The 25,724-nt window shown below is 37.9% G+C and overlaps 1 protein-coding gene across 1 annotated transcript in view; it reads right to left on the reverse strand.

Annotated features, from left to right (window-relative positions):
* Positions 1-1,683: 1,683 nt before the first annotated feature.
* Positions 1,684-25,724, reverse strand: part of KIAA0586 (KIAA0586 ortholog) — a 132,802-nt gene continuing 108,761 nt past the window's right edge. The window contains 2 exon segments of the mRNA XM_017872202.1: positions 1,684-2,024; positions 9,413-9,469. Coding sequence (XP_017727691.1) covers positions 1,873-2,024; positions 9,413-9,469 — 209 coding nt within the window. The 3' untranslated portion in view covers positions 1,684-1,872.

Consider the following 25,724-nt stretch of genomic DNA (forward strand, 5'->3'; position numbering starts at 1 on the left):
TATGAAAACCAGAAACCAAGGTTGGGGGTTAGGGTGTCATGTTTAAAATGAAGCAGCACTAGGCAACATTTCACCACCTTTCACCTTGCCCAGAGACTTGTAGATGAATATCAAAAACAAATGAAAATCCACAGAGCAGCATTTCTTCCACTTGTTTAAAGGAAACTATTATAAGCAGAACTGTCCAAAGGGCCATATCAAAGAAAATGGGTTCCAAAGTGAAACCTAAAACATTCCAGTAACCAAATACCTGAGAGAAGCTATGAGGAAGTGCATGTAGAAGGCTGACACATTTCTGATTTTCCATAGATTCTTGCAGCTTCTATGTTCAGTGAGAAAAAAAATCCCCAGGCAATGGCCCCTACTAGAAGTTAAAGGAATTCTAAATTGCTCTTCAGTAATTCTCAGCCTTGAGTGCCCATTAAAATTACCTGAAAAGGCCTTTTTTTTTTTTTTAATACCAATGCCTGGACCCCATCCAAGATCAATTAAATTGAAATCCCTTGGTACAAGGCCCAGGCATTAGTATTTTTTAAAGCTCCCAGAGGTTCTAATGTGCTGCCAGTGCTGAGACCCACTTAGCAATCTACAAAATGCTGAAAAGTCAAGGATGACTGTAATTACTGTGTGTTTGAAATTCAGTTGTGACAGAAAATGATTCTTCCGGGAGGTAAATTTTTTTAACTAGTGCTAGGCTGCCTTTCTTTTCATGTGCTTATACTCTGTACTATACAGTACTGAAATCCCTCAAGATAATAAGAACACCACCACTTAGTGAGCACTTACATGGTATCAAGCACTGTGCTGGGCACTACCCAACCCCATCTCCACACACAATCACTAATGCCCATTATTCTGCAAAAATAAGTATTAAACCCATTAACCTGAAACAGCTGATAAGAAGGGGCTTGGTTGGCCCCTATAACAGAGTAAGGAGTTACAGAAATTGGGATTAGAACCTACATGTATCTGATTACAAAGCAATGCTTTCTATTTTCCTTTAATTTTATGTATTTATGTTGCAAAAGGTAATAGAGTTACATGTTTCACAGGTTTATAAAGGTTTATATGGTATACATAAGACATATAAAAATTAATCTCACTGATAATTTTTTTTTATGACAACTGAAGTTCAAATACATAGAAACCACGATTATCCTTGATTCCCATCACTTAGCCTCTCCTATCACCCAGCCAACAATTCTCCTCCCTGAAGACAAACTTAGCAGTTTCTTGTTTCTATAATACATTTACAAGCAAATACATGTAAGAATATGTGACATACCATACATCTGAATTCCTCCCCACCCCATTTTAAATAATTTCAACAATTGCATAGTTCACACACTATTTCGCACCTGGTTTTTTCACTTTAACAGTGCATCTCAGAGATTATTCCATATCAATACATAAATTTTTTAAAGTCTTTTTTTGTAATACATAGTATCCCATTTTACTGATGTACCACCACTTTAAAACCAGTCTATTATTGATAGACATTTGATTTTTTTCTATTTGCTGTTATAAAAATGTCAGAATGAATAACCTTGAACTACCTAATTTTATAAATACATACAGATAATTACACCTATAGATTAAATGCCTAGATGTCAAAAGCCATGCCCTCTCCACTACTCTATGCTATCTCAGGATTCTAAGAAACAACTCACAATCAGACTTATGATGACTTATACTTATTTTATTTAAAAATTTTAAATACCCAAATTATGCTTTTCATTTTATTTAAAAAATTGGAAATGTTTTTTTTCAGAATATGCTCAAAAACCAAACAGTCTGAGAGAGGGTTTTAAGCGAAGGTAAAATGACTTTAAAATCAGTGGCATAAACACTGTGCTGGCTGTCTCTTCCCGTTCAGAAGGTATCTGCCCCGGAAGACTCCACGTCCTCCTGCATTGTGCTGATGCTCAGAGACTGAGAGCAATCCTCGAGGTTCACTGAGGGCAGCGTCATGGACATCTTGGCAGGGGGCATCTGTGAAGCGGAGAGTGGCATTGCTTTCCCACCTATACAAAGGACAAGCTCATTCAGCTCAACATGCATATCCTGAGTATTCACGTGCTTTATACTTTGCGAAATAATATGGTGGGGGGAGGGGTGGGGGATAGATTCCAAATAAGTATTACATATGAGGGAATGTCTTGTCCCAAGGTGCTCAGAACTTGTCAGAGAGGTAAAATACACCTTTCTCCTTTCTACCATCACTCCTCATCAGTCAGAGACAACATTTCAAGAGTATATAAACTAAAAGTTGTGATACAAATGATAAATGCTAAGTAAGATCAAGTAGGGTTAAGGGCCTAGTCTCTGAAATCCAGACTTAACTTCTTGCTGGCTGTGTGGCTGTCAGCAAGTTATTTTACCATTCAAAAGTTCAGTTTCCCATATGTTAAATGGGATAATAGTACCTACCTTGCACAGTATAGTGAGGATAAAATAGTGTCAGTGAAGAGCTCAACAACAGAGCTTAGCACTCAGTAAGTGGTCAGAAACTAAGCGCTCCCATTACCACTAAAAGATAGCCATTATTACTACTGTTATCATTAAGTAAATAGCTAGGAGAGCAATAAAACACTATAATAGCCAGAAATTAAAGGTTTGTGGTTAGCACAAGAACTGTTTTTTGTTTTCTTTTGTTTTTGTTTTTAAAGAGGTAAGACATGAGCCATGTAAAAGGCATTTGAAGTCAAAGGTTGCCAAGGCACTTTGCTCTTCCTCCTATTCCTAAAAAATGGACTCAAACTCAAGAGCATGTCATTAATAATGATTTACTGAGTGCCTAAGGGTGTTATGCTATTAGTTAACAGAAGTGATATAAGGTTAGCAATGTCAGAGGAAAAACATACTGCAGTGGTCATCCAAGCATTATTGACCCTTGACTTTGGAAAGCATTTTTCTCTGTAAAATAGACTTCTCTCTCTACTGTAAAGTAGACATTATCTCTACATTTAATGAAATATGAAAAAAAGGTTCCAATTCCATGGATTGAGAGTAATATTATAATGTCTAATATGAAAGCTGGCTGGTGGTAGAGGGCAGGCAGTTTGGGATAAATAATTCATTAATATGTAAAAAAATCAAAGTTGACTACATAAGTGTATGTATCTGCCTATACCCGAATTCACCCCTGTAAGTTTAAAGCACAATGCCTAAGAATATAAAGACTGTCAACTTGGTATTATTTAAAACAAACAAACAAAAATCCCCATTTAAAATTTCATGGATTTACCATAGACATAAGAATAATAGCTACCTTAACAATAAATTACCTTAAACAATCTAAAAGACATATTTCAGACAAGAAAGAGTCATAGTAATTTTCTAAAATCCCTTTATGTTTTCAAGTAGTTTCTACAGTAATAACATAGAATCTTTCATTAAATTTGTATAGGGGCCACAGTACAATTAGACAGTTCTGGAAATTTTAATGATGACTCAATCACAGCTGTCCAAGATTAGAATACTTATAAAAGGAAAATTCCTTTCATATAAGGAAATTTAACAAAGACTATTTTAAATACTATACCATTCCTTTTTTGTTACTTGTATCAATTTCATTTTTTTTTTTTTTTTTTTTATAAAAAGGGAGAGAAAGATAAGAATTGGCATCATTACAGCAATATCACAAACTATAATACATAGTATTTAAAAAGAAGCAAGTTTTACGTGAATTTAATAGAATAAATATTTTAAATAGGGAAAAGACTTTAGTCTTTCAGTTTGTCAGGATATAATAAAAATAAAATGAATAGCTACTAAAACTATATTTTTTTAATCTTTTTTTTTTTTTTTGAGACAGGTTTTGCTCTGTCACCTAGGCTGGAGTGCAGTGGCATGATCACGGCTCACTGCAGCTTCAACCTTGCAGGCTCAAGTGATCCTTCCACCTCAGCCTCCCAAGTAGTTAGGACCACAGGTATGCACCACCATGCCTGGCTAATTTAAAAAAATTTTTTGTAAAGGGAGGGTCTCCCTACGTTGCCCTGGCTGGTCTTAAACTCCTTTGTCTCAGACTCCTTGGTCTCAAGTGATCCTCCTTCTTCAGCCTCCCAAAGTGCTGACATTACAGATGTGAGTCACCATGCCTGGCCTTAAAAATGTGTATAGGACATAAGTATTAATAATATATAATATTTAAATATTCTTATATTTTACAAAGCCATGATGCAGAATACACAAAATAACTCAGGGAAGCAGCCAGTATCAGAGCTCACCTCATCAATAAAGTAAAAACTAACACTGGATATAACTAAGTCCTAGAGCAAATTAATTTTCCACTCATACAAACAACTTAATGTTACCCTCTAATTATTATTAAGAAAAACTCCATTCCTTGAGTTATGCATCTGCCAAAAACAACAGGGATACCAAATACTCTTTTCTCTGTTATTTAATTTCACAAAACCACTTTGTATATACCTTCTTTTCTACTTTGTGCATGAAATTACTGACTAAATTGCTCAATGCTGTAACAAGAGCCATAACTTTTTAGGGTGGGGGGATCTCCTAGAAGTTTCCAAGTCTCAAGGAACATACTGAATTCAATCACTATAAGCATTTCTTGCAGTTATTGCCTTATATTTTTATAACAATTCAAATTTTGTAAATACATTTTCCCCATCATATAATCTGATCCTAACAGTAAATCTGGGAAACAGACAAGGCAATTGAGGCCCAGAGACGTTAAGGTGGGCTTCTCCAAAAGCATATATGCACTAACTAAACATCTATATGAATCTTCTGCATGTATGGAGCTAAGAGCATATGCAGATGAAGAAGACAGAGTCCTCATCCTCAAGAAGTTCATCACCTAGTAGAGGAGATAAACATGTATAGGAATCCTTAGTTTAAATGAAGTGGAAGGTAGCCATTGAGTTGGGACTGAAAAGATGGTGGGAAGGCAATGAAGGAAACAAGAACAACAAAATAAAGTCAAGATAAAGTTAATGTGTTAAGGGAACTCTGAGTATTCTGATATCAAATATTGTTTGGATAGGAGGAATGGTGAGATGAGGCTATAAAGCAAGGCCAGGGCCAAGTCCTGTAAAAGCAGTAAGGAGTGACAAAAGATTTTGAACAGAGGAATAATTTGAGCAAATGTATGGTCTAATATCCACCATCTACCAGGAACTTAAACAAATTTATAAGAGAAAAACAACCCCAAAGGACACGAACACTTTTCAAAAGAAGACATACACGAGGCCAGCAAGCATATGAATAAAAGCTTAATATCACTGCTCATTAGAGAAATGCAAATCAAAACCACAATGAGATACCATCTCATACCAGTCAGAATGGCTATTATTAAAAGGCCAAAAAATAACAGATGCTGGTGAGATTGCAGAGAAAAGGGAACACTCATTCACTTGGTAGGAGTGTAAATTAGTTCAACCATTATGGAAAGTAATATGATGTATTCCTCAAAGAGCTAAAAGCAGAGCTACCATTCGACCCAGCAATTCCATTACTGGGTTTATACCCAGAGGAATATGAATCAGTCAACTATAAAGACACATATATGCAAATGTTCACTGCAGCACTATTCACAACAGCAAAGGCATGGAATCAACCTAAATGCCCCTGAATGACAAATTGGATAAAGAAAATGTGGTACGTGTATACCATGGAATACCATGCAGCCATAAAAAAGAACAAGATCATGTCTTTTTCAGGAACATGGATGAAGCTGGAAGCTATCATCCTTAGCAAACTAATACAGGAATAGAAAACCAAATACTGCATGTTCTCACTTATAAGTGGGAGCTAAATGATGACAACTCATGAACACAAAGAAGGAAACAACAAACACTGGGATCTACTTGAGGTTGAAGGGTAAGAGGAAGGAAGAGGAGCAGAAAAAATAACTATTGGGTACTAAGCTTAATACCTGGGTGATGGAATAATCTGTATGACAAACCCCCATGGCCCGAGTTTACCTATACAGGAAACCTTCTTCACATGTACCCCCAAACCCAAAATAAAAGTTTAAAAAAAAGGTAAAATCATACTAATAGCTGTGTGGAAGATAAAGAGAGAGGAGAGGGATCTATAAAAATAGTCCATGGAAGAACTAATGGTCCTTAGCAGTGGAAATAGGGTCAAGATATTTTGGATGGGGACTTAGTACTTAAAAAGAACCAAGTTTCACTCTGAAATGACAGATTTGGTTGACTGACCAGGCAGTAATAAAAACGTCAACAAATTTGGGAGCAGGGATAGTTTTAAGCACAAGTCTCTTTATGACAGGTCAAGAGTAGGGTCCAAATCAGGTCACTTAGGAATGGCCCCACCCAGACTGCTGCTGTGAGGCTTCTGTATGGGAAGGAGTAAAAGGCAGAGGGGATTAAGAGAATGGATTCTGGAACAGGGCAGAGCCGAACTCATTCATCCATCCAACAGATATCAATTGTGCACCTACTACGTGCCTGGTACTGTTCTAGACTCTGGAGAATACAGCAGTGAAGAAAACAAAGGGTCCAACCTTACCGGCCGCACATTCTGTTGGGTTTAGGGGATGAATGACAAGTAACGAAATAAACATCAAATATAACAGGAAGTGATAAGTACTGTAAAGAAAAATAGGTAAAAGGTAAGAGGGATAGAAAATAATAAGAGACTGAAAAAGTTATGTAACTTCTCTGAACTCCAGTTTTCTCAACTATAAAAAAAATATGAGTACCAACTTCAGAGGTTTTTATGAGGGATTCAGCGAGATAATACATACAAAGTGTTTGTATAGTGCTGGAACATAGAAAGCACTCAATCAGCTCAGCTCTTACTTTTATGTAATTGGAAGCCACTATCTAAAAGGCAATGAGGCTCAGGGTGGGCTGCAAATGGTACTCTGCTTTAGAAGGAGGAATAAGAATGTTTCATTGAAATACAATTAAGAAACAAAAAAAAGGGAGTGGGGAAAGAGAGAGTGCACTCTGGGAGGCCTCCAAATAGTTATGCTACTTTAAACTCTAGTTAACTGTGTTTTAATCAAGAAGTTATAGCAATACAATGTACCGTCTTATATAAAGGTATTTGCTAATGTACATTTTGGGAATTTTTTTTTTTTTTGAGATGGAATATCGCTCTGTCACCCAGGCTGGAGTACAATGGCGTGATCTCGGCTCACTGCAACCTCCACCTCCCAGGTTCAAGCGATTCTCCTGCCTCAGTCTCCTGAGTAACTTGGATTACTGGCATGCGCCACCGCACCCGGCTAATTATTGTATTTTTAGTAGAGACGGGGTTTCACCATGTTGTTCAGGCTGGTGTCAAACTCCTGACCCTGTGATCCACCCACCTCGGCCTCCCAAAGTGCTGGGATTACAGGTGTGAGCCACTGCGCCTGGCCGAAATATTTTTATTTAAAGTATTCATTTACACAAGCTAAATCACAGTTTTGGAACTTCGTAAGAGAACTCTTTAGACTGGGAACATTAAAAAAAGCATCACTTAGATTACTGTGAGCAGGCGAAAAGGGTAACATTCATAAAAAAATTTAAATTTTTTTAAAGAAAAGACATAACATTTTAATAAATCACCGTGAAAGTAAATATAAATCTTCTACCTCTATTAAATATAGTTTGATGCTTTTAAAGTTTGACTTTTTAAATTTGCACAGTCAAGTCATTACTCTATGATGTAATTGTTTCAACAGCTGTTTTCAGGTCTATAAAAAAGACTATTCCTTGATTCCATGGGTTTGCAGTATGTCATTTAACCTGGCATGCATTTAAGTGGGGCATGCCATGGAGTCAGACCATGCATTAGAAGCTTCCTGAGACATAATACACGTTTTGACATTTGAAATTCCATTTTTTTGCTTTAAAATATTTAAAATTCATAACAAAATTTTATATTTTCTGTTTTGGATGTCAGATTTATAAAACTAAGTAAAAGAAAACTATAATTGATTCTAAGTAATAAGTTATGTAATGAATGGTAGGATTCAATTCTCTGAATTGTTTTTCCAGTGATAGTGGTGAAATATTAGTTCCTCTCCTGTTAATTGTGGCTGTCTTATTCTGATTGCAGCACTTACCAGACTGCACTGTAATTATTTATGGATCTGTCATTTCTACCAGACAATGCATTCCTTAAGAGCATGTGAAGTCTCTGGAACTGACAGTCTTTGTGTTCTGAGTGACTAGTACAGCAGGTACACAGTAAGTATCTGTGACCTTATCACCTTGTATTATTGTTACTAACTTGTAAGTCTGTTGTTTCTGTTAAAGATGTGCTCCACTAGGACAGTGACTTTGTCTGATTTACCTCTGCATCCTACAAAGCCTCAGCATGATGCTGGGCAAATAGCGGACCCTGAAATCACTGCTGAACCAAATTGATTTGTTTCTACCCAGAGAGTCTGTGGTTTCTCTTTGCTAACAGCTTGCTTAGATTCACGCTGACCAGATCTTGTCTTTAAAATCAGCCCTGAGTTCCAGCAATGCAGTTGCTTCCCAGCTGTCTGTGAAAATGTTATAGTATTTCAGCTGTGTTTTATTGAGTTCTTGAAGCATTTTTCCTGTCCACCCTGGGCTCATCCACTCTTGCTCCAATCCCTGCGTAAGCAGCTGCTAAACTATCCTGCTGTATTCAATTCTCCTCACATACTTAACCCAGTCGTACAGATTTGCAACATCATAGTCCTAGTGTTTGAGAATAAATGAAAGTCTTGATGAAGAAGGTGCCTTATCATTTGATGTTAAGTATAGTATGCAATATTTTATTCACTTCTGCTTTCCAGAATTAGTCACTATTAAACATTTCTTTCCTTACTCATGTTTTAGAAAGGGTAACTTAAAATGTTACAATAATCTTACCCCAAAATATCTTTTAGGCATATGAATCCGATTACTTTTTTTGTTTTTCAAATGAGTTGACAAATGCTTATTTTAAAATTTATAATTTAAGGTAAAACAAAGCAGTTCTTATAGGAAGAATAAATGTTCCGACACCTGTAAAACAACTCCAATTCTTTTCCTCTAAAAGCAATCGTTAATGTGAAAGATCTGTTTCTTCTTATGCCAGGTTCCAGCTGCTTCACTTTGTTTAAAATGACTTCAAAGTTTAAACACTGTCCTGTCCCAACAAATAACCTCCCCCAGCTGGAATTATCTCGAGTCCTATCCTTAGTGCTCTGAATACCACACCTGCAGCCTTTTAATTCATCATTTTATAAACTTTCCAAAGCAAAAAGATAGGTTTTTTTTTTCCTGTCCCCTAACTTACACCTTTTGGAGAGCTGAGTTTATAACCTGGGGTGAATTTACAGATATTACAGAAGAATTAAAAATTGCTATTACTATTTCTACTGTGTTATTATGAGAGAAAGAATCGTAAGGCAATGAAAAAATCTGAACAGCTCCAAGTTCAAGAACTTTTAAAGTAAAACTCTTACCTGTAAATACACATGTGAGGTACGGATTGAGCTCGTTTTGTGTCTGATCCATATCACCTGGTAAAACCACATCAAATTTATTTTTTCAGAAGAAAATCAGTTAAGCATAGAAACAATCATGATTCATTTCCATTCACTAAAAGAACACAAACCAAATGCACTCCCACCGTTATTCTCATAAAACTAGGTAAAAAGAAGTTTGATCTAGTGGCCTTAATGTAAAGCAAGAAGTTAAACAGCTGAATTTTAATGACTATCAATAGAAAATACTTTAATGGATTATTGTCTTTATGCATCACAGATGGGGGGAAGCAAAGGGTCACGAGAAAATCTGAAATTTGTATTAAATAAAGGAAATTCATGGGCCATTTCTTTCAAGGTGAAGAGTTTTCACAGATTCTCTTACATAAGAATTTAATAATTACAAAAAGAGGTTTAGAATCTCCCTTCTTCCTAGGCCAGCCTGGAGCATATTACTCAATGCAATCCGTAGGAAACAACCCATAAAGCTGTCAGGGAGCACAGAAGAGCAATACACTATTATACCAAAGCAAATTGTTAGTACTGAGATAAAATAGGCTGAGGAAAAACTTTTTTTTATGGCCAGAGAATCGGAAAGTTAACTGAGCGAAACCTATAGCACATATAGGTCTCAGGCCAACAAGATACCCTAGATACCAAGGGCACGGCTCTGTTTTGAGGCTGTTAATCTGTGCTGTGAAGTATAGTCAATTAACAACCTTCTATAACTTATTTCAAACAAATTCTTGGGGTAGGGTGATATGAAAAAAATTATAACGTTGTATAATCAGTATTTCTTTTCTAATTTTCCTTAAGATAAAACTCAGTTATCTCTTAAGCTTCATTTATTTCACAAAAATTTTGGCTGGTACATGTACACAATAGAGTGTTATTCAGCCATAAAAAAGGATGAGATCCTGTCTTTTGCAACCATATGGATAGAACCGGAGGTCATTATGTTAGTGAAATAAGCCAGACACAGAAAGACAAACTTTGAAGGTTCTCATTTATTTGTGGGAACTAAAAAATAAAAACAGGCCGGGTGAGGTGGCTCATGCCTGTAATCCAAGCACTTTGGGAGTTTGAGACAGGTGGATCACTTGAGCTTAGGAGTTCAAGACCAGCCTGGGCAACATGGTGAGACCCAGTCTCTACAAAAAATACAAGAAGTAGATGGGTGTGGTGGCTTGTGCCTGTAGACCCAGCTACTTGGGAGGCTGAGGTGGGAGGATGGCTTGAGTCTAGGAGGCAGAGGTTGCAGTGAGCCAAGATGGTGCCACTGCACACCAGCCTGGATGACAGAGCCAGACTGGAAAAAGAAAAGGGAAGAGAAGAGAAGAGAAGAGAAGAGAAGAGAAGAGAAGAGAAGAGAAGAGAAGAGAAGAGAAGAGAAGAGAAGAGAAGAGAAGGGAAGAGAAGAGAAAAAACAATTTAACTCATGGAGATAGGCAGTAGAAGGATGGTTACCATAGGCTGGGAATGGTAGTGAGAGTGGGAGGGAAGTGGCAATTGTTAATGGGTTAAAAAAAAAAAAAAAGAATGAATTAGGCCCAGTAGTTTGCTAGCAAAACAGGGTGACTATAATAAAAAATAATTTAATTGCACATTTTAAAATAACTGAGTATAACTGGATTGTTTGTAACACAAAGGAGATGCATACTCCATTTACCCTGATGTGATTATTACACACTGCATGCCTGTATCAAAATATCTCATGTAACCCATAAATACATATACCTACTGTGTACTCACAAAATTAAAATTAAAACAAAATTACACTAAAATTAAAAAAAAATTGGGTGGAGTTTTATAAGAAGATATTTAAATGAGTAAATTTATAAGCATTCCATATTTCGTTATGCTGGGCCATATATTCTCACTGGAGATAAACGTTCATGTTAAACTATTATTGTTATACTGTAGAAAACTTACATAGTTTTATAAGGACAAGAATGTGGACAAATACAAGTTACATATATTTGATATCCACAAATAGACCAAAATTGAACATACAACCAAAAATATAGGTTTTGTTTGTTTGTTTTTTAAATAAATGGGGTCTCATTCTGTTACCCAGGCTGGAGTGCAGTGGTACAATCATAGCTCACCCGCAGCCTTGACCTTCTGGGCTCAAGGGATCCTGCCATCCTGCCACCTCAGTCTTCCTAGTAGCTAGAACTACAGGTGTCTGTCACCATGCCCAGCTCAACTGTGATACAATTTTTAAAAATCTTTAAATGTATTAAAAGTGCTCACTATGGGCCGGGAGTGGTGGCTCACGAGGTCAGGAGATTGAGACCATCCTGGCTAACACGGTGAAACCCCGTTTCTACTAAAATACAAAAAATTAGCCAGGTGTGGTGGCGGGTGCCTGTAGTCCCAGCTACTCGGGAGGCTGAGGCAGGAGAATGGCATGAACCTGGGAGCCTTAGTTTGCAGTGAGCCGAGATTGCAACTACTATACTCCAGCGTGGGCGACAGAGTGAGGCTCCCTCGCAAAAAAAAAAAAAAAAAAAAAAAAAAAAAAAAAAAAAAAGGTTTANCCTGCCACCTCAGTCTTCCTAGTAGCTAGAACTACAGGTGTCTGTCACCATGCCCAGCTCAACTGTGATACAATTTTTAAAAATCTTTAAATGTATTAAAAGTGCTCACTATGGGCCGGGAGTGGTGGCTCACGAGGTCAGGAGATTGAGACCATCCTGGCTAACACGGTGAAACCCCGTCTCTACTAAAAATACAAAAAATTAGCCAGGTGTGGTGGCGGGTGCCTGTAGTCCCAGCTACTTGGGAGGCTGAGGCAGGAGAATGGCATGAACCTGGGAGCCTTAGTTTGCAGTGAGCCGAGATTGCAACTACTATACTCCAGCGTGGGCGACAGAGTGAGGCTCCCTCGCAAAAAAAAAAAAAAAAAAAAAAAAAAAAAAAGTGCTTACATTTAACATTTAAATGTTATCATTTAAATGCTATCTGTGTTCACTTCTCACTCTGTTTCTAAATTTCCAAGAGTTAGAGAGGGAGAGAAACTATGACTGCTTGGTCCCTCCAGTTTAATACAGCTCCCTTTCAAATTCTACAAAGAACAAACAGTATAAACATGAAAACAAAGGTATCAATACCACCTCAGAGATCCCTTCCATTGAAGAACCACTTGTTTATAGAAAGAATATTATCTACCTAATTGCATTTATCAAGGATTTTAGCAGAGTATGCCACATAAAGGAAGGGTACATAAATGGTAACTATGACATATTGTTGTTGCTGTTATTGTAAACATAAACTCTCCTCAGTCAAAACTGGGGGAGAATCTTGACTTCTGCAGTGATAACTCTTAACAGTAAAAAAAAACAAGCCACTATCACAATATCAGAGTTGACCACTTTTATTCTTAGAACAAGTAGTGGCTTCATAATTCTCTCTTGTTGATTTACGGGGTTTACTGGAAGGGTGAGTATTGTGCTCTGCAGTTGATTAAAGTAGCAAACATGGTCTACAACTAGATCAACACAACTTGAAAACTGCTTCTCAAGTTTGTTGGTTCTTACAATTCTTTATCCTGCTGATCAAAACTGAAAAAAAAAAAAACATAATACTGGTATTGAAGTCAAAAGAAGAGAAGGAAAACTTTGCAATTATTTGATCTATAAATTTCTATTAACATTTCTATGGAAATTTTGAATGAGCAATGCTGACTAGAAATTGAGTTATATATTAACTGTAAATATAATTGATATTTTATCTTTATCACTAAAAGCTGACTTGTTAACTTTTACTTAAATGTTTGAAGATACTATAAAATAAAGAACAAGTGATCTGAGATTTGGAAATAGAATTCCAGCCTGGAAAAGCAGGGATACGGGCTGAAAAACCTTTAATTGAAGGCACACAGGGGGTACTGGGATTGCACTACTTGTACACACTGTGCCTTTTCCAAATACCCCCCTTATTTCAATATTTTAGCTTTTCATTTCAAATAATCATTCAAAATATTATTGCTATATCTAGTGCCAACTGAAAGTAAGCCATGTTATAGTTAGTGTACAAGCTTTTCAAAAATTAGTATTTTTCAAGGAATACTACACAGCCATGAAAAAGAATGAAATCATGTCCTTTCCAGCAACATAGATGGAGCTTGGAGGCCACTAACCTAAGTGAACTAACTGAGAAGCAGAAAATCCATTACCACATATTTTCACTTGTAAGTGGGAGCTAAATAATGGATACACATGGACATATGGATGGAAATAACAGACGATGAAAACTCCAAAAGGTGGGGAAGGGGGAGCAGGGTTGAAAAATAACCTATCAAGTACAATGTTACTATTTGAGTAATGGGTACATTAGAAGCCCAATCCCCACAAGTAAGCAATATACCAATATATCCACGCAATAAACATGCACATGTACCCCCTGAATCTAAAATAAAATAACATTTATAAAAATTGGTATTTTTAAAAAATAGAAATTTGGGCTTTATAATAGTTATACTCTTATATTAAAAAAAATTATTGTGGGCTTGAAAGCTTACCTTCTGACTCTTTAATGCTATTTTCAGTAAGAGTCACTGGTATAGCAATACTTACATCTATAAATCTTTACAGTATTATTTTAAACAAATTCTTTTTTTTTTTTTTTTTTTTTTTGAGACAGAGTCTCGCTGTGTTGCCCAGGCTGGAGTGCAGTGGCATGATCTAGGCTCACTGCAACCTCCGCCTCCTGGGTTCAAGCGATTCTCCTGCCTCAGCCTCCCTGAGTAGCTGGGATTACAGGTGGCTGCCACCACGCCCAGCTAATGTTTTGCATTTTTAGTAGAGACGGGGTTTCACCATGTTGGCCATGGCTGGTCTCGAACTCCTGACCTCAGGTGATCCACCTGCCTCGGCCTCCCAAAGTGCTGGGATTACAAGCATGAGCCACCATGCCCGGCCAACAAACTCTTTGTGGATTATCTAAGAAAACAGCATAAAACTATAGGGCTGTTAACGGCAAAACAAGGATATAAAGATGAAGCCCCCCCAAAATGTGAATTTTTTAACCCATAAAACAACACAAATTTTTAAAGGGATGATGTACAGAATTTAAAACAAAACCTAATAAGGAGACATCTAAAATTAGTAACAGTCAGAATAGCTGCATTTTTATACTAATTTGAGTACACTTAAAAAAAAATCCAATAAATTATTAGGGTACTTAAAATATATAAAAGAAGTTAGTACTTGTTAAATAACCTGGCCATATCCTCCAAATTAAGTTACTCATTGGCTCTAGTAGGTATACCAACTCTCTTAAATAATAGCATTTTCAGAAATAGGATCCTGGCAGCATAAAAGTATATATCCCACTGCCAAGAAGTTGACAGTTAATTCAGAAAATAGATGACCCACCTATCCTGAATGCAAATCACAATTACCTTGAGTAATGTACATTCAATTATTAAAGCTCATTAAAAGGCATTTAAGTACTTGACTGTATTCCTGTTGGTGTTATGACAGAGAGTGCCTGCCTTTTAGGGGCAAGAATGTCTAGAGGGACATTCCAGCATTAAAATTTGGTTGAGAACTGAGAGACTCTATGTTTTAATAGACAACTTTATCTACAACTCACTTCCTGCTAGTTGAATAGCCTGTGAAACAGCTACTAAAACAAATTCCTCTCAGATCATTCTTTATAAAAGCATGCCATAATAGTTTAAAAACTAAAAGAATCTTGAAAACTACAATAGGTTTGCCTTACATAGAAGCCTTACATACCGTATGATTTCATTTACGTGAAGTGCAAACAAGGAAACTAAGCTAGGTTGTTAGAATAGTGGCTTTATGCTTGTGGGAGTGCAGACTGTGGCTGGGCTGAAAGGGAGCATGAGGGCCTTTGGGGGTTTGGCAGTGTTCAATTTCTTGAGCTGGATACTGCTTGCACAAGTGTACTGTATTTGTGAAAATTCTTTGAGCTATACACTTATGATATGTGTACTTTTCTGAATGTATATTATTCTTCCATAAAAAAGTGAAAATGGAAAAAACCAATAGGGTAGTTTCAGCAATTAAAAGGTGATACCTTTGTAGTTTTAAACTTTTTTCCAATGATAAAATTAAGCCAAATTACCGACATTACTAGGTAACCTTTAATATCAAATAGTTAACACTAAGTAACTAAGTTACAGCAGAGGCCATACTGCTGACTACAAAGATGAATTCCTTTCTATTTTTTCTCTTGAAACCTTGAAATACCAGTGCACTGAAATTATTCAGAAGCAGAAGGTGAGATTTTGTAGTTGCTGTAGTTTAACTCTCACAGGGCTTACTATCTAGGATACTTCATGCTCTACGACAATCAGCCACTTGATTTAATTGAAAGCACAAACTATAATCCAGTTTTAACTAATCTTGACAGCATTTAAAAAATCTTAATACATTGTAAATTCACATTTAATTCCTTTCTTTGGTACAAAAGAAGTTTGCTGTTTCAGTTTATGTCTATTAAGCAATAAAATCATAACTACACTTAAACTCGACCATAGCTTTGTCAGTAATAATGCCCATAATTCTAATACATGTATATGACACCAGGCCACAGACTGTTAGAGAAGGCCACTATTATAACATTCGTATCATGACATCTGATAATTACCAAAGCTGACGGCAAAGTAACTCCCTAATATTTACTAAACAGTTTGAAGCTAAGTGCCTCTAGATCTACACACAGAAAATCTACTTTCTGAGATGGAAACCCTTCTGAAATATGAAGACTTCTCTCAAATTATGGCTTGTGATTATCACTAAAAATACACTGTACTATCTGTGTAGCTTTGACAGTGGGTTTTGACATCTCTAGCCATTCCTAACTAAATATAGAAACAAAAATTAAATGTGACATAGTGACCAGTTCACTTCCCTAAGGCCAGACCTGCAACTTTTGAAAGAGTGAAAGAATGAAAAATGAGCTTTCAAATACAGGAAGCCACTAGAAAATAGGAACACCACCATTCCACATCCTAAAATAAGAGCTTTAAAGATTTTCTGTTGAATAGCAAGTTTCGGGGCAAGGGGGAGAGAGGGAGAGGGTGGGTTTCTGCTCACTGTACACACGACACCAGTGGGAATAAGGGCCAGTCCAAGTTCTACGTTACCATTACTCTGGGTAATAGTTCCAAGCTGTGAGGCACAGCTGTATAGGCCCTGCCAGCAAGGCCATCGCAGCAGTGCTTTGATAGTGTGCGGCCCCGAAGTGTCAGGATATAGAGAAGGCAGCAGTTGCTGGCTGTGAAAACAGTCTGATACAAACCAGATGGGAACTTACTAGATGGGCAACACAAAGGAAAACAATTGGCTCATTCAACAAAGTCAGGCCCCTGCCCCAGAGAATTCACAGAAGACAATAACAGTCACCCAGAGTTGATGCAAACAAGAAACAGCCATGTGGTTACAGTTTAAAGAACTGTTTTTCCTTAGACTAAACAAAGTTTTGATTTCTAATTCTTGTACTCATTAATTGAAGTTTGCTGTACAGGTCTTTTTGCCAAAGATAAATATTTCATTTCTTTTGTGACACCGATAGAAACTAATTTTGCACTGCTTCCTCTAAAGTGCTATGAACATAAGCTAAGCTATTTCAGGAAACTGGCAAATTTAGAAAATGATTGATCATGCTGACACAATAATTAGAAAATATCCAACATATTATTTCCAGGACTTCCTAAGTCCTAGTTTGTGTAATGTAGGCAGAATGACACAAAAGGCAGTAATCGCAAGGCTCTCAGAACTATATTTCTACATAAATTATTTTTTATGACTTCATTAGGTGGTACAGTATTACTGCAATTATATTCCCAAGAAAAAAGTGCTCATGTTTTCCATAGCCTCTGTGAGGCTTATCACACAAAAAGGTTCCTGACTGTTCTGAGCTGGCAAGTGTAACAAAGACTAACAATTAGATTTTAAGACACACTTTCGTAATAACATTTTACTGAAAGACTTTTGTGGGTATATAGTCCATAACAGAGTAACTTGTTTTACCATTTTAACAGATAGCAAATAGCATTTGAGCTTAAAATAATTCACAAGTAATTGCATTTCTTCTTACTAGAAACCCAAGAGTAATTTTGACCTCTGTATTTACTGCAATTAAAAAGTACACCCAAGAAAGTCTTAAATTTGGAATCACCATTTTTAGGTCAAGGATAAGGAGCCCATCAGGGACACTCTGAAAATAATGAGGTGTATTACACAGCATTTGTCATGCACACATTTTTAAAAATTTGTAATTATATAAAACAGTGATCCTGTTTTATTTTGCTTTTATAGTAATAACAATAGATTTCTTAAAAGACATCTTTTCTGAAAATGATGAAGTTGGTTTCATTTCATTTTCGTCTGTGGAACTGTAAAAATTACCATGGTATATGAGATATAAGACTTGGGTTTCCCAGTCTTCACGTGCAGGATTGCCCAGATTATTCCCATTGGCTACTCCCATCCTAAAAGCTGAGGTTGAACACAAGGACCCTTTCCTGTTCCATTAAGTCTTTCATCCTGTGCAAGGTAATTCTGAAGTAAGCCAGAGAAACAGAAGTGAAGTAACAATTTGGTATGTAGTTTGATGCCGTCTTAAGTATTATCAGCCATAGGTACTTACCTCCTCTTCTCTGCTGCATACACATACCTGTTCATGCATACTTTTTCTGTTTTTTTGTATTACACATTAACTTCTGGGATACATGTGCAGAACGTGCAGGTTTGTTACATAGGTATACACGTGCCATGGTGGTTTGCTGTATCCATCAACCCATCATCTACATTAGGTATTTCTCCTAATGCTATCACTCCCCTAGCCCCCACCACCCAACAGGCCCCCCAGTGTGATGTTCACTTCCCTGTGTCCAAGTGTTCTCACTGTTCAACTCCCACTTATGAGTGAGAACATGAAGTGTTTGGTTTCCTGTTCCTGTGTTAGTTTGCTGAGAATGAAGGTTTCCAGCTTCATTCATGTTCCTGCAAAGGACATGAACTCATCCTTTTTTATGGCTGCATAGTATTCCATGGTGTATATGTACCACATTTTCTTTATCCAGTCAATCACTGATGGACATTTGGGTTGGTTCCAGGTCTTTACTACTGTGAATAGTGCTGCAATAAACATTCATGTGCATATGTCTTTATAGCAGAATGATTTATAATCCTTTGGGTATATACCCAGTAATGGGATTGCTGGGTCAAATGGTATTTCTGGTTCTAGATCCTTGAGGAATCGCCACAATGTCTGTTACAGTGTTCTTCTACAATGCCTTTACATTCCCACCAACAGTGTAAAAGCATTCCCACATCTCCACATCCTCTCCAGCATCTGTTGTTTCCTGACTTTTTAATGATCGCCATTCTAACTGGCGTGAGATGGTATCTCATTGTGGTTTTGATTTGCACTTCTCTAATGACCAGAGATGATGAGCCTTTTTTCGTATCTTTGTTGGCCACACAAATGTCTTCTTTTGAGAAGTGTCTGTTTATATCCTTTGCCCACTTTTTGATGGGGTTTTTTCTTGTAAATTTGTTTAAGTTCCTTGTAGATTATAGATACTAGTCCTTTGTCAGATGAACAGATTGCAAAGATTTTCTCCCATTCTGTATGTTGCCTGTTCACTCTGATGATAGTTTGTTTTGCTATGCAGAAGTTCTTTAGTTTAATTAGATCCCATTTGTCTATTTTGGCTTTTGTTGCCATTGCTTTTGGTGTTTTAGTCATGAAGTCTTTGCCCATGCCTATGTCCTGAATGGTATTGCCTAGGTTTTCTTCTAGGGTTTTTAATGGTTTTAGGTCTTATGCTTAAGGCTTTAACCCATCTTGAGTTAATTTTTGTATAAGGTGTAAGGAAGAGGTTCAGTTTTAGTTTTCTGCATATGGCTAGCCAGTTTTCCCAACACCATTTATTAAATAGGGAATCCTTTCCCCATTGCTTGTTTTTGTCAGGTTTGTCAAAGATCAGATGGCTGTAGATGTGTGGTGTTATTTCTGAGGCCTCTGTTCTGTTCCATTGGTCTATATATCTGTTTTGGTACCAGTACCATGCTATTTTGGTTACTGTAGCCTTGTAGTATAGTTTGAAGTCAGGTAGCGTGATGCCTCCAGCTTTGTTCTTTTTGCTTAGGAGTGTCTTGGTTATAAGGGCTCTTTTTTAGGTTCCATATGAAATTTAAAGTAGTTTTTTCTAATTCTGTGAAGAAATTCAATGGTAGCTTGATGGGGATAGCATTGAATCTATAAATTACTTTGGGCAGCATGGTCTTTTTCACAATATTGATTCTTCCTATCCATGAGCATGGAATGTTTTTCCATTTGTGTCCTCTCTTATTTCCTTGAGCAGTGGTTTGTAGTTCTCCTTGAAAAGGTCCTTCAAATCCCTTGTAAGTTGTATTCCTAGGTATCTTATTCTCTTTATAGCAATTGTGAATGGGAGTTTACTCACGATTTGGCTCTCTATTATTGGCATATAGGAATGCTTGTAATTTTTGCATATTGATTTTGTATCCTGAGACTTTGCTGAAGTTGCTTATCAGCTTAAGGAGATTTTGGGCTGAGACGATGTGGTTTTCTAAATATACAATCATGTCATCTGCAAACAGAGACAATTTGACTTCCTCCCTTCCTATTTGAATACTCATTATTTCTCTCTTGCCTGATTGCCTTGGCCAGAACTTCCAATAGTATGTTAAATAGGAGTGGTGAGAGAGGGCATACTTGTCTCATGCCAGTTTTCAAAGGGAATGCTTCCAGCTTTTGCCCATACAGTATGATATTGTCTGTGGGTTTGTCATAAATAGCTCTTACTATTTTGAGATATATTTCATCAATACCTAGTTTATTGGGAGTTTTTAGCATGAAGGGGTGAATTTTATCGAAGGCCTTTTCTGCATCTATTGAGATAATCACATGGTTTTTGTTATTGGTTCTGTCTATGTGATGGATTACGTTTACAGATTTGCGTATGTTGAACCAGCCTTGCACCCCAGGGATGAAGCTGACTTGATTGTGGTAGATAAGCTTTTTGATGTGCTGCTGGATTTGGTTTGCCAGTATTTTATTGAGAATTTTCGCATTGATGTTCATCAGGGATGCTGGCCTGAAATTTTCTTTTTTTGTTGTGTCTCTGCCAGGTTTTGGTATCAGGATGATGCTGGTCTCATAAAGTGAGTTAGGGAGCAGTCCCTCTTTTTCTATTCCTTGGAATAGTTTCAGAAGGAATGGCAGCAGCTCTTATTTGTATCTCTGGTAGAATTTCGCCTGTGATTCTGTCTGGTCCTGGGCTTTTTTTGGTTGTTAGGGCTATTAATTACTGCTTCAATTTCAGAAGTTGTTATTGGTCTATTCAGGGATTTGACTTCTTCCTGGTTTAGTCTTGGGAGGGTGTATGTGTCCAGGAGTTTATCCATTTCTTCTAGATTTTCTAGTTTATTTGCGTAGAGGTGTTTATAGTATTCTCTGATGGTGGTTTGTATTTTTGTGAAATCAGTGATGATATCCCCTTTATCATTTTTTATTATGTCTACTTATTCTTCTCTCTTTTCTTCTTTATTAGTCTAACTAGTGGTCTATCCATTTTGTTGATCTTTTCGAAAAACCAGCTCCTGCATTCATTGATTTTTTGAAGGGTTTTGTGTGTCTCTATCTGCTTCAGTTCTGCTCTATCTTAGTTATTTCTTGTCTTCTGCTAGCTTTTGAATTTGTTTGCTCTTGCTTCTCTAGTTCTTTTAGTTGAGATGTTAGGGTGTTGATTTTAGATCTTTTGCGCTTTCTCCCGTGGGCATTTAGTGCTATAAATTTCCCTCTACATACTGCTTTAGCTGTGTCCCAGAGATTCTGGTATGTTGTGTCTTTGTTCTCATTGGTTTCAAAGCATTTATTTATTTCTGCCTTAATTTCATTATTTACCCAGTAGTCATTCAGGAGCAGGTTGTTCAGTTTCCGTGTAGTTGTGCAGTTTTGCATGAGTTTGTTAATCCTGAGTTCTAGTTTGATTGCACTGTGGTCTGAGAGACTGTTTATTATTTCTGTTCTTTAGCATTTGCTGAGGAGTGTTTTACTTCCAATTATGTGGTCAATTTTAGAATAAGTGTGATGTGGTGCTAAGAAGAATGTATATTCTGTTAATTTATGGTGGAGACTTTTATAGATGTCTATTAGGCCTGCTTGGTACAGAGCTGAGTTCAAGCCCTGATTATCCTTGTTAATTTTCTGTCTCGTTGTTCTGTCTAATATTGACAGCAGGGAGTTAAAGTCTCCCACTATTATTGTGTGGGAGTCTAAGTCCCTTTGTAGGTCTCTAAGAACTTGCTTTATGAATCTGGGTGCTCCCGTATTGGGTGCATATACATTTAGGATGGTTAGCTCTTCTTGTTGCATTGATCCCTTTACCATTACGTAATGCCCTTCTTTGTCTTTTTTTTATCTTTGTTGGTTTAAAGTCTGTTTTATCAGAGACTAGGATTGCATCCCCTGCTTTTTTTGCTTTCCCTTTGCATGGTAAATATTCCTCCATCCCTTTATTTTGAACGTATGTGTGTCTTTGCTTGTGAGATGGGTCTCCTGAATACAGCACACTGATGGGTCTTGACTCATTATCCTATTTGCCAGTCTGTGTCTTTTAATTGGGGCATTTAGCCCATGTACATTTAAGGTTATTATTGTTATATGTGAATTTGATCCTGTCATCAGGATGCTAGCTGGTTATTCTGCCCATTAGTTGATGCAGTTTCTTCATAGTGCCAATGGTCTTTACAATTTGGTATGTTTTTGCAGTGGCTGGTACCAGTTTTTCCTTTCCATGGTTAGTGCTTCCTTCAGGAGTTCTTGTAAGGCAGGCCTGGTGGTGACAAAATCTTTCAGCATTGGCTTGTCCCTAAAGGATTTTATTTCTCCTTCACTTACGAAGCTTAGTTTGGCTGTATATAAAATTCTGGGTTGAAAATTATTTTCTTTAAGAATGCTGAATATTGGCCCCCCATTCTCTTCTGGCTTGTAGGGTTTCTGCAGAGAGAGCAGCTGTTAGTCTTATGGAATTCCTTTTGTGGGTAACCCAAGCTTTTTCTCTGGCTGCCCTTAACATTTTTTCCTTCATTTTAACCTTGGTGAATCTGATGACTACGTTCCTCGAGGTTGCTCTTCTTGAGGAATACCTTTGTGGTGTTCTCTATATTTCCTGAATTTGAATTTTGGCATGTCTTGCTAGGTTGGGGAAGTTCTCCTGGATAATATCCTGAAGAGTGTTTTCCAACTTGGTTCCATTCTCCTCATCACTTTCAGGTACACCAATCAAATTTAGGTTTGGTCTTTTCACATAGTCCCATATTTCTTGGAGGCTTTGTTCATTCCTTTTCATTCTTTTTTCTCTATTCTTGTCTTCATGCTTTATTTCATTAAGTTGATCTTCAATCTCTGATATCCTTTCTTCAGCTTGATCAATTTGGCTATTGATACTTGTGTATGCTTCACAAAGTTCTTGAGCTGTGTTTTTCAGCTCCATCAGGTCATTTATGTTCTTCTCTAAACTGGTGATTCTAGTTAGCAATTCATCTAACCTTTTTTCAAGGTTCTTAGCTTCCTTGCATTGGGTTAGAACATGCTCCTTTAGCTCGGAGGAGTTTATTACCTACCTTCTGAAGCCTACTTCTGTCAATTCATCAAATTCATCTGTCCAGTTTTGTTCCCTTGCTGGTGAGGAGTTGTGATCCTCTGAAGAAGCAGCATTCTGGTTTTTGGAATTTTCAGCCTTTTTGCACTGTTTTTTCCTCATCTTCGTGGATTTATCTACCTTTGGTATTTGATGTTGGTGACCTTCATAAGGGGTTTCTGCGTGGATGTTCTTTTATGTTGATGTTGATGCTATTCTTTTCTGTTAGTTTTCCTTCTATTAGTCAGGCCCCTCTGCTGCAGGTCTGCTGGAGTTTGCTGGAGGTCCACTCCACACCCTGTTAGCTTGGCTATCACCAGCAGAGTCTGTCAAACAGCAAAGATTGCTGCCTGTTCCTTCCTCTGGAAGCTTTGTTCCAGAGGGGCACCCACCAGATGTGCTGCTGCCTTTCTTTCAGAGATGCCCTGCCCAGAGAAGAGGAATCTAGAGAGGCAGTCTGGCTACAGTGGCTTTGATATGGTGGGTTCCACCCAGTTCCAACTTCCTGGTGGCTTTGTTTACACTGAGGGGAAAACCACCTACTCAAGCCTCAGTAATGGCGATGCCCCTCCCTGCACCAAGCTTGAGTGTCCCAGGTCGACTTCAGACTGCTGTGCTGGCAGCGAGAATTTGAAGCCAGTGGATCTTACCTTGCTGGGTTCCATATGGGTGGAATCCACTGAGGTAGACCTTGGCTCCCTGGCTTCAGCCCCATTTCCAGGGGAGTGAATGGTCCTGTTTTGCTGGTATTCCAGGCACCACTGAAGTATGAAAAAAACTCCTGCAGCTAGCTTGGTGTCTGCCAAAATGGCCACTCAGTTTTGTGCTTGAAACCCAGGGCCCTTGTGGTGTAGGCACCTGAGGGAATCTCCTGGTCTGCAGGTTGCGAAGACCATGGGAAAAGCATAGTATCTGGGCCAGAATGCACCGTTTCTCACAGCACAGTCCTTCAGGGCTTCCCTTAGCTAGGGAAGGGAGTTCCCCAACCCTTTGTGCTTCACGGGTTAGGCAGCGCCTCACCCTGCTTCTGCTTACCCTCTGTGGGTTATACCCACTGTCTAACCAGTCCCAGTGAGATAAGCTGGGTACCTCAGTTGGAAATGCAGATATCACCCACCTTCTGCATTGATCTCGCTGGGAGCTGCACACTGTAGTTGTTCCTATTCAGCCATCTTGCCCAGGTCCCTAAGATATATCTTATACATATAATCTTAAATATATTCACTGAAAAGAAACAATTTCGTTGAAAGTTAATTTATCTCCCTAACACTACATTGAACATGTGCCATCTTTAGCATTTCCTCATCAGCATCCTTTAAAGCTTAGGACAAATATAGGTTCATTTCCTATCTGTTAAAGGAGAGCTGATTATAACACGAGTATTCAAAAAGGAGAGATTTCCTAGAAACAGTCATGCTAATAAAAGCTAACACTTTCAGGGCTGGGCATGGTGGCTCACACCTGTAATCCTAGCACTTTGGGAGGCCGAGGTAGGCAGATCACAGGTCAAGAGATCAAGACCATCCTGGCCAACATGGTGAAACCCCGTCTTTACTAAAAATACAAAAATTAGCTGGGTGTGGTGGAATGAGCCTGCAGTCCCACCTACTTGGGAGGCTGAGGCAGTAGAATCACTTGAACCCGGGAGGCAGAGGTTGCAATGAGCAAAGCTAACACTTTAATAGCTCTTAATATATGTCAGGTTCTAGTGTAAGTGTATTTTATGTCTTTAATTACCATGAAATAGCTATACTATATTACAGACATGAAAAGCACAGAGAGGTTAAGTATTTTGCCCAGGGTCACCAGCTAGTAAACAAATGAGCTAGGATTTGAGCTCATGCAATTTGTCTCCAAAGTGCCTCTAATTCTAAATAGAAGAACAGAATCATCAAAAACAACTGGAGTCCTTAATCAGTGTTTCTCAAAGGGTGGTCCTCCCTCTTCTGCATCCGAATAACCAGGGGTACTAGTTTAATGTTTACATTCCCAGGCCCCACCACAGGCAAACAATCAGTTCAGGATCTACATTTTATTAATAAATAAATACTACCAGAAAATTCTATGCCTGTTAAAGCTTGAGGAATACAGTATTAGAGACTAACAGTCTAGTAGTGGTTCATCCTACATGTATGATAAGACTATATCACTTCCCTGCTCTAATTTATTAATTTATTTTAGTTTTCAGTCAAGCTTTTAATAAAAAGATCATAAAATAACAGTTTCTCACAGCCATACATTAAGACTGCACACTTCTGAGGGGGGGGAGCAAGATGGCCGAATAGGAACAGCTCCAGTCTCCAACTCCCAGTGCAAGCGACACAGAACACCAGTGATTTCTGCATTTTCAACTGAGGTACTGGGGTCATCTCACTAGGGAGTGCCGGACAATCGGTGCTGGTCAGCTGCTGCAGCCCGACCACCGAGAGCTGAAGCAGGGCGAGGCATTGCCTCACCTGGGAAGCACAAGGGGGAAGGGAATCCCTTTTCCAAGCCAGGGGAACTGAGACACACAACACCTGGAAAATCGGGTAACTCCCACCCCAATACTGCGCTTTAAGCAAACGGGCACACCAGGAGATTATACCCACCCCTGGCCGGGAGGGTCCCACGGCCACGGAACCTCCCTCATTGCTA

This window comes from Rhinopithecus bieti, unplaced genomic scaffold (genome assembly GCF_001698545.2).
Source record: "Rhinopithecus bieti isolate Rb0 unplaced genomic scaffold, ASM169854v2 scaffold_6717, whole genome shotgun sequence".
In the NCBI taxonomy this organism is placed as follows: Eukaryota; Metazoa; Chordata; class Mammalia; order Primates; family Cercopithecidae; genus Rhinopithecus; species Rhinopithecus bieti.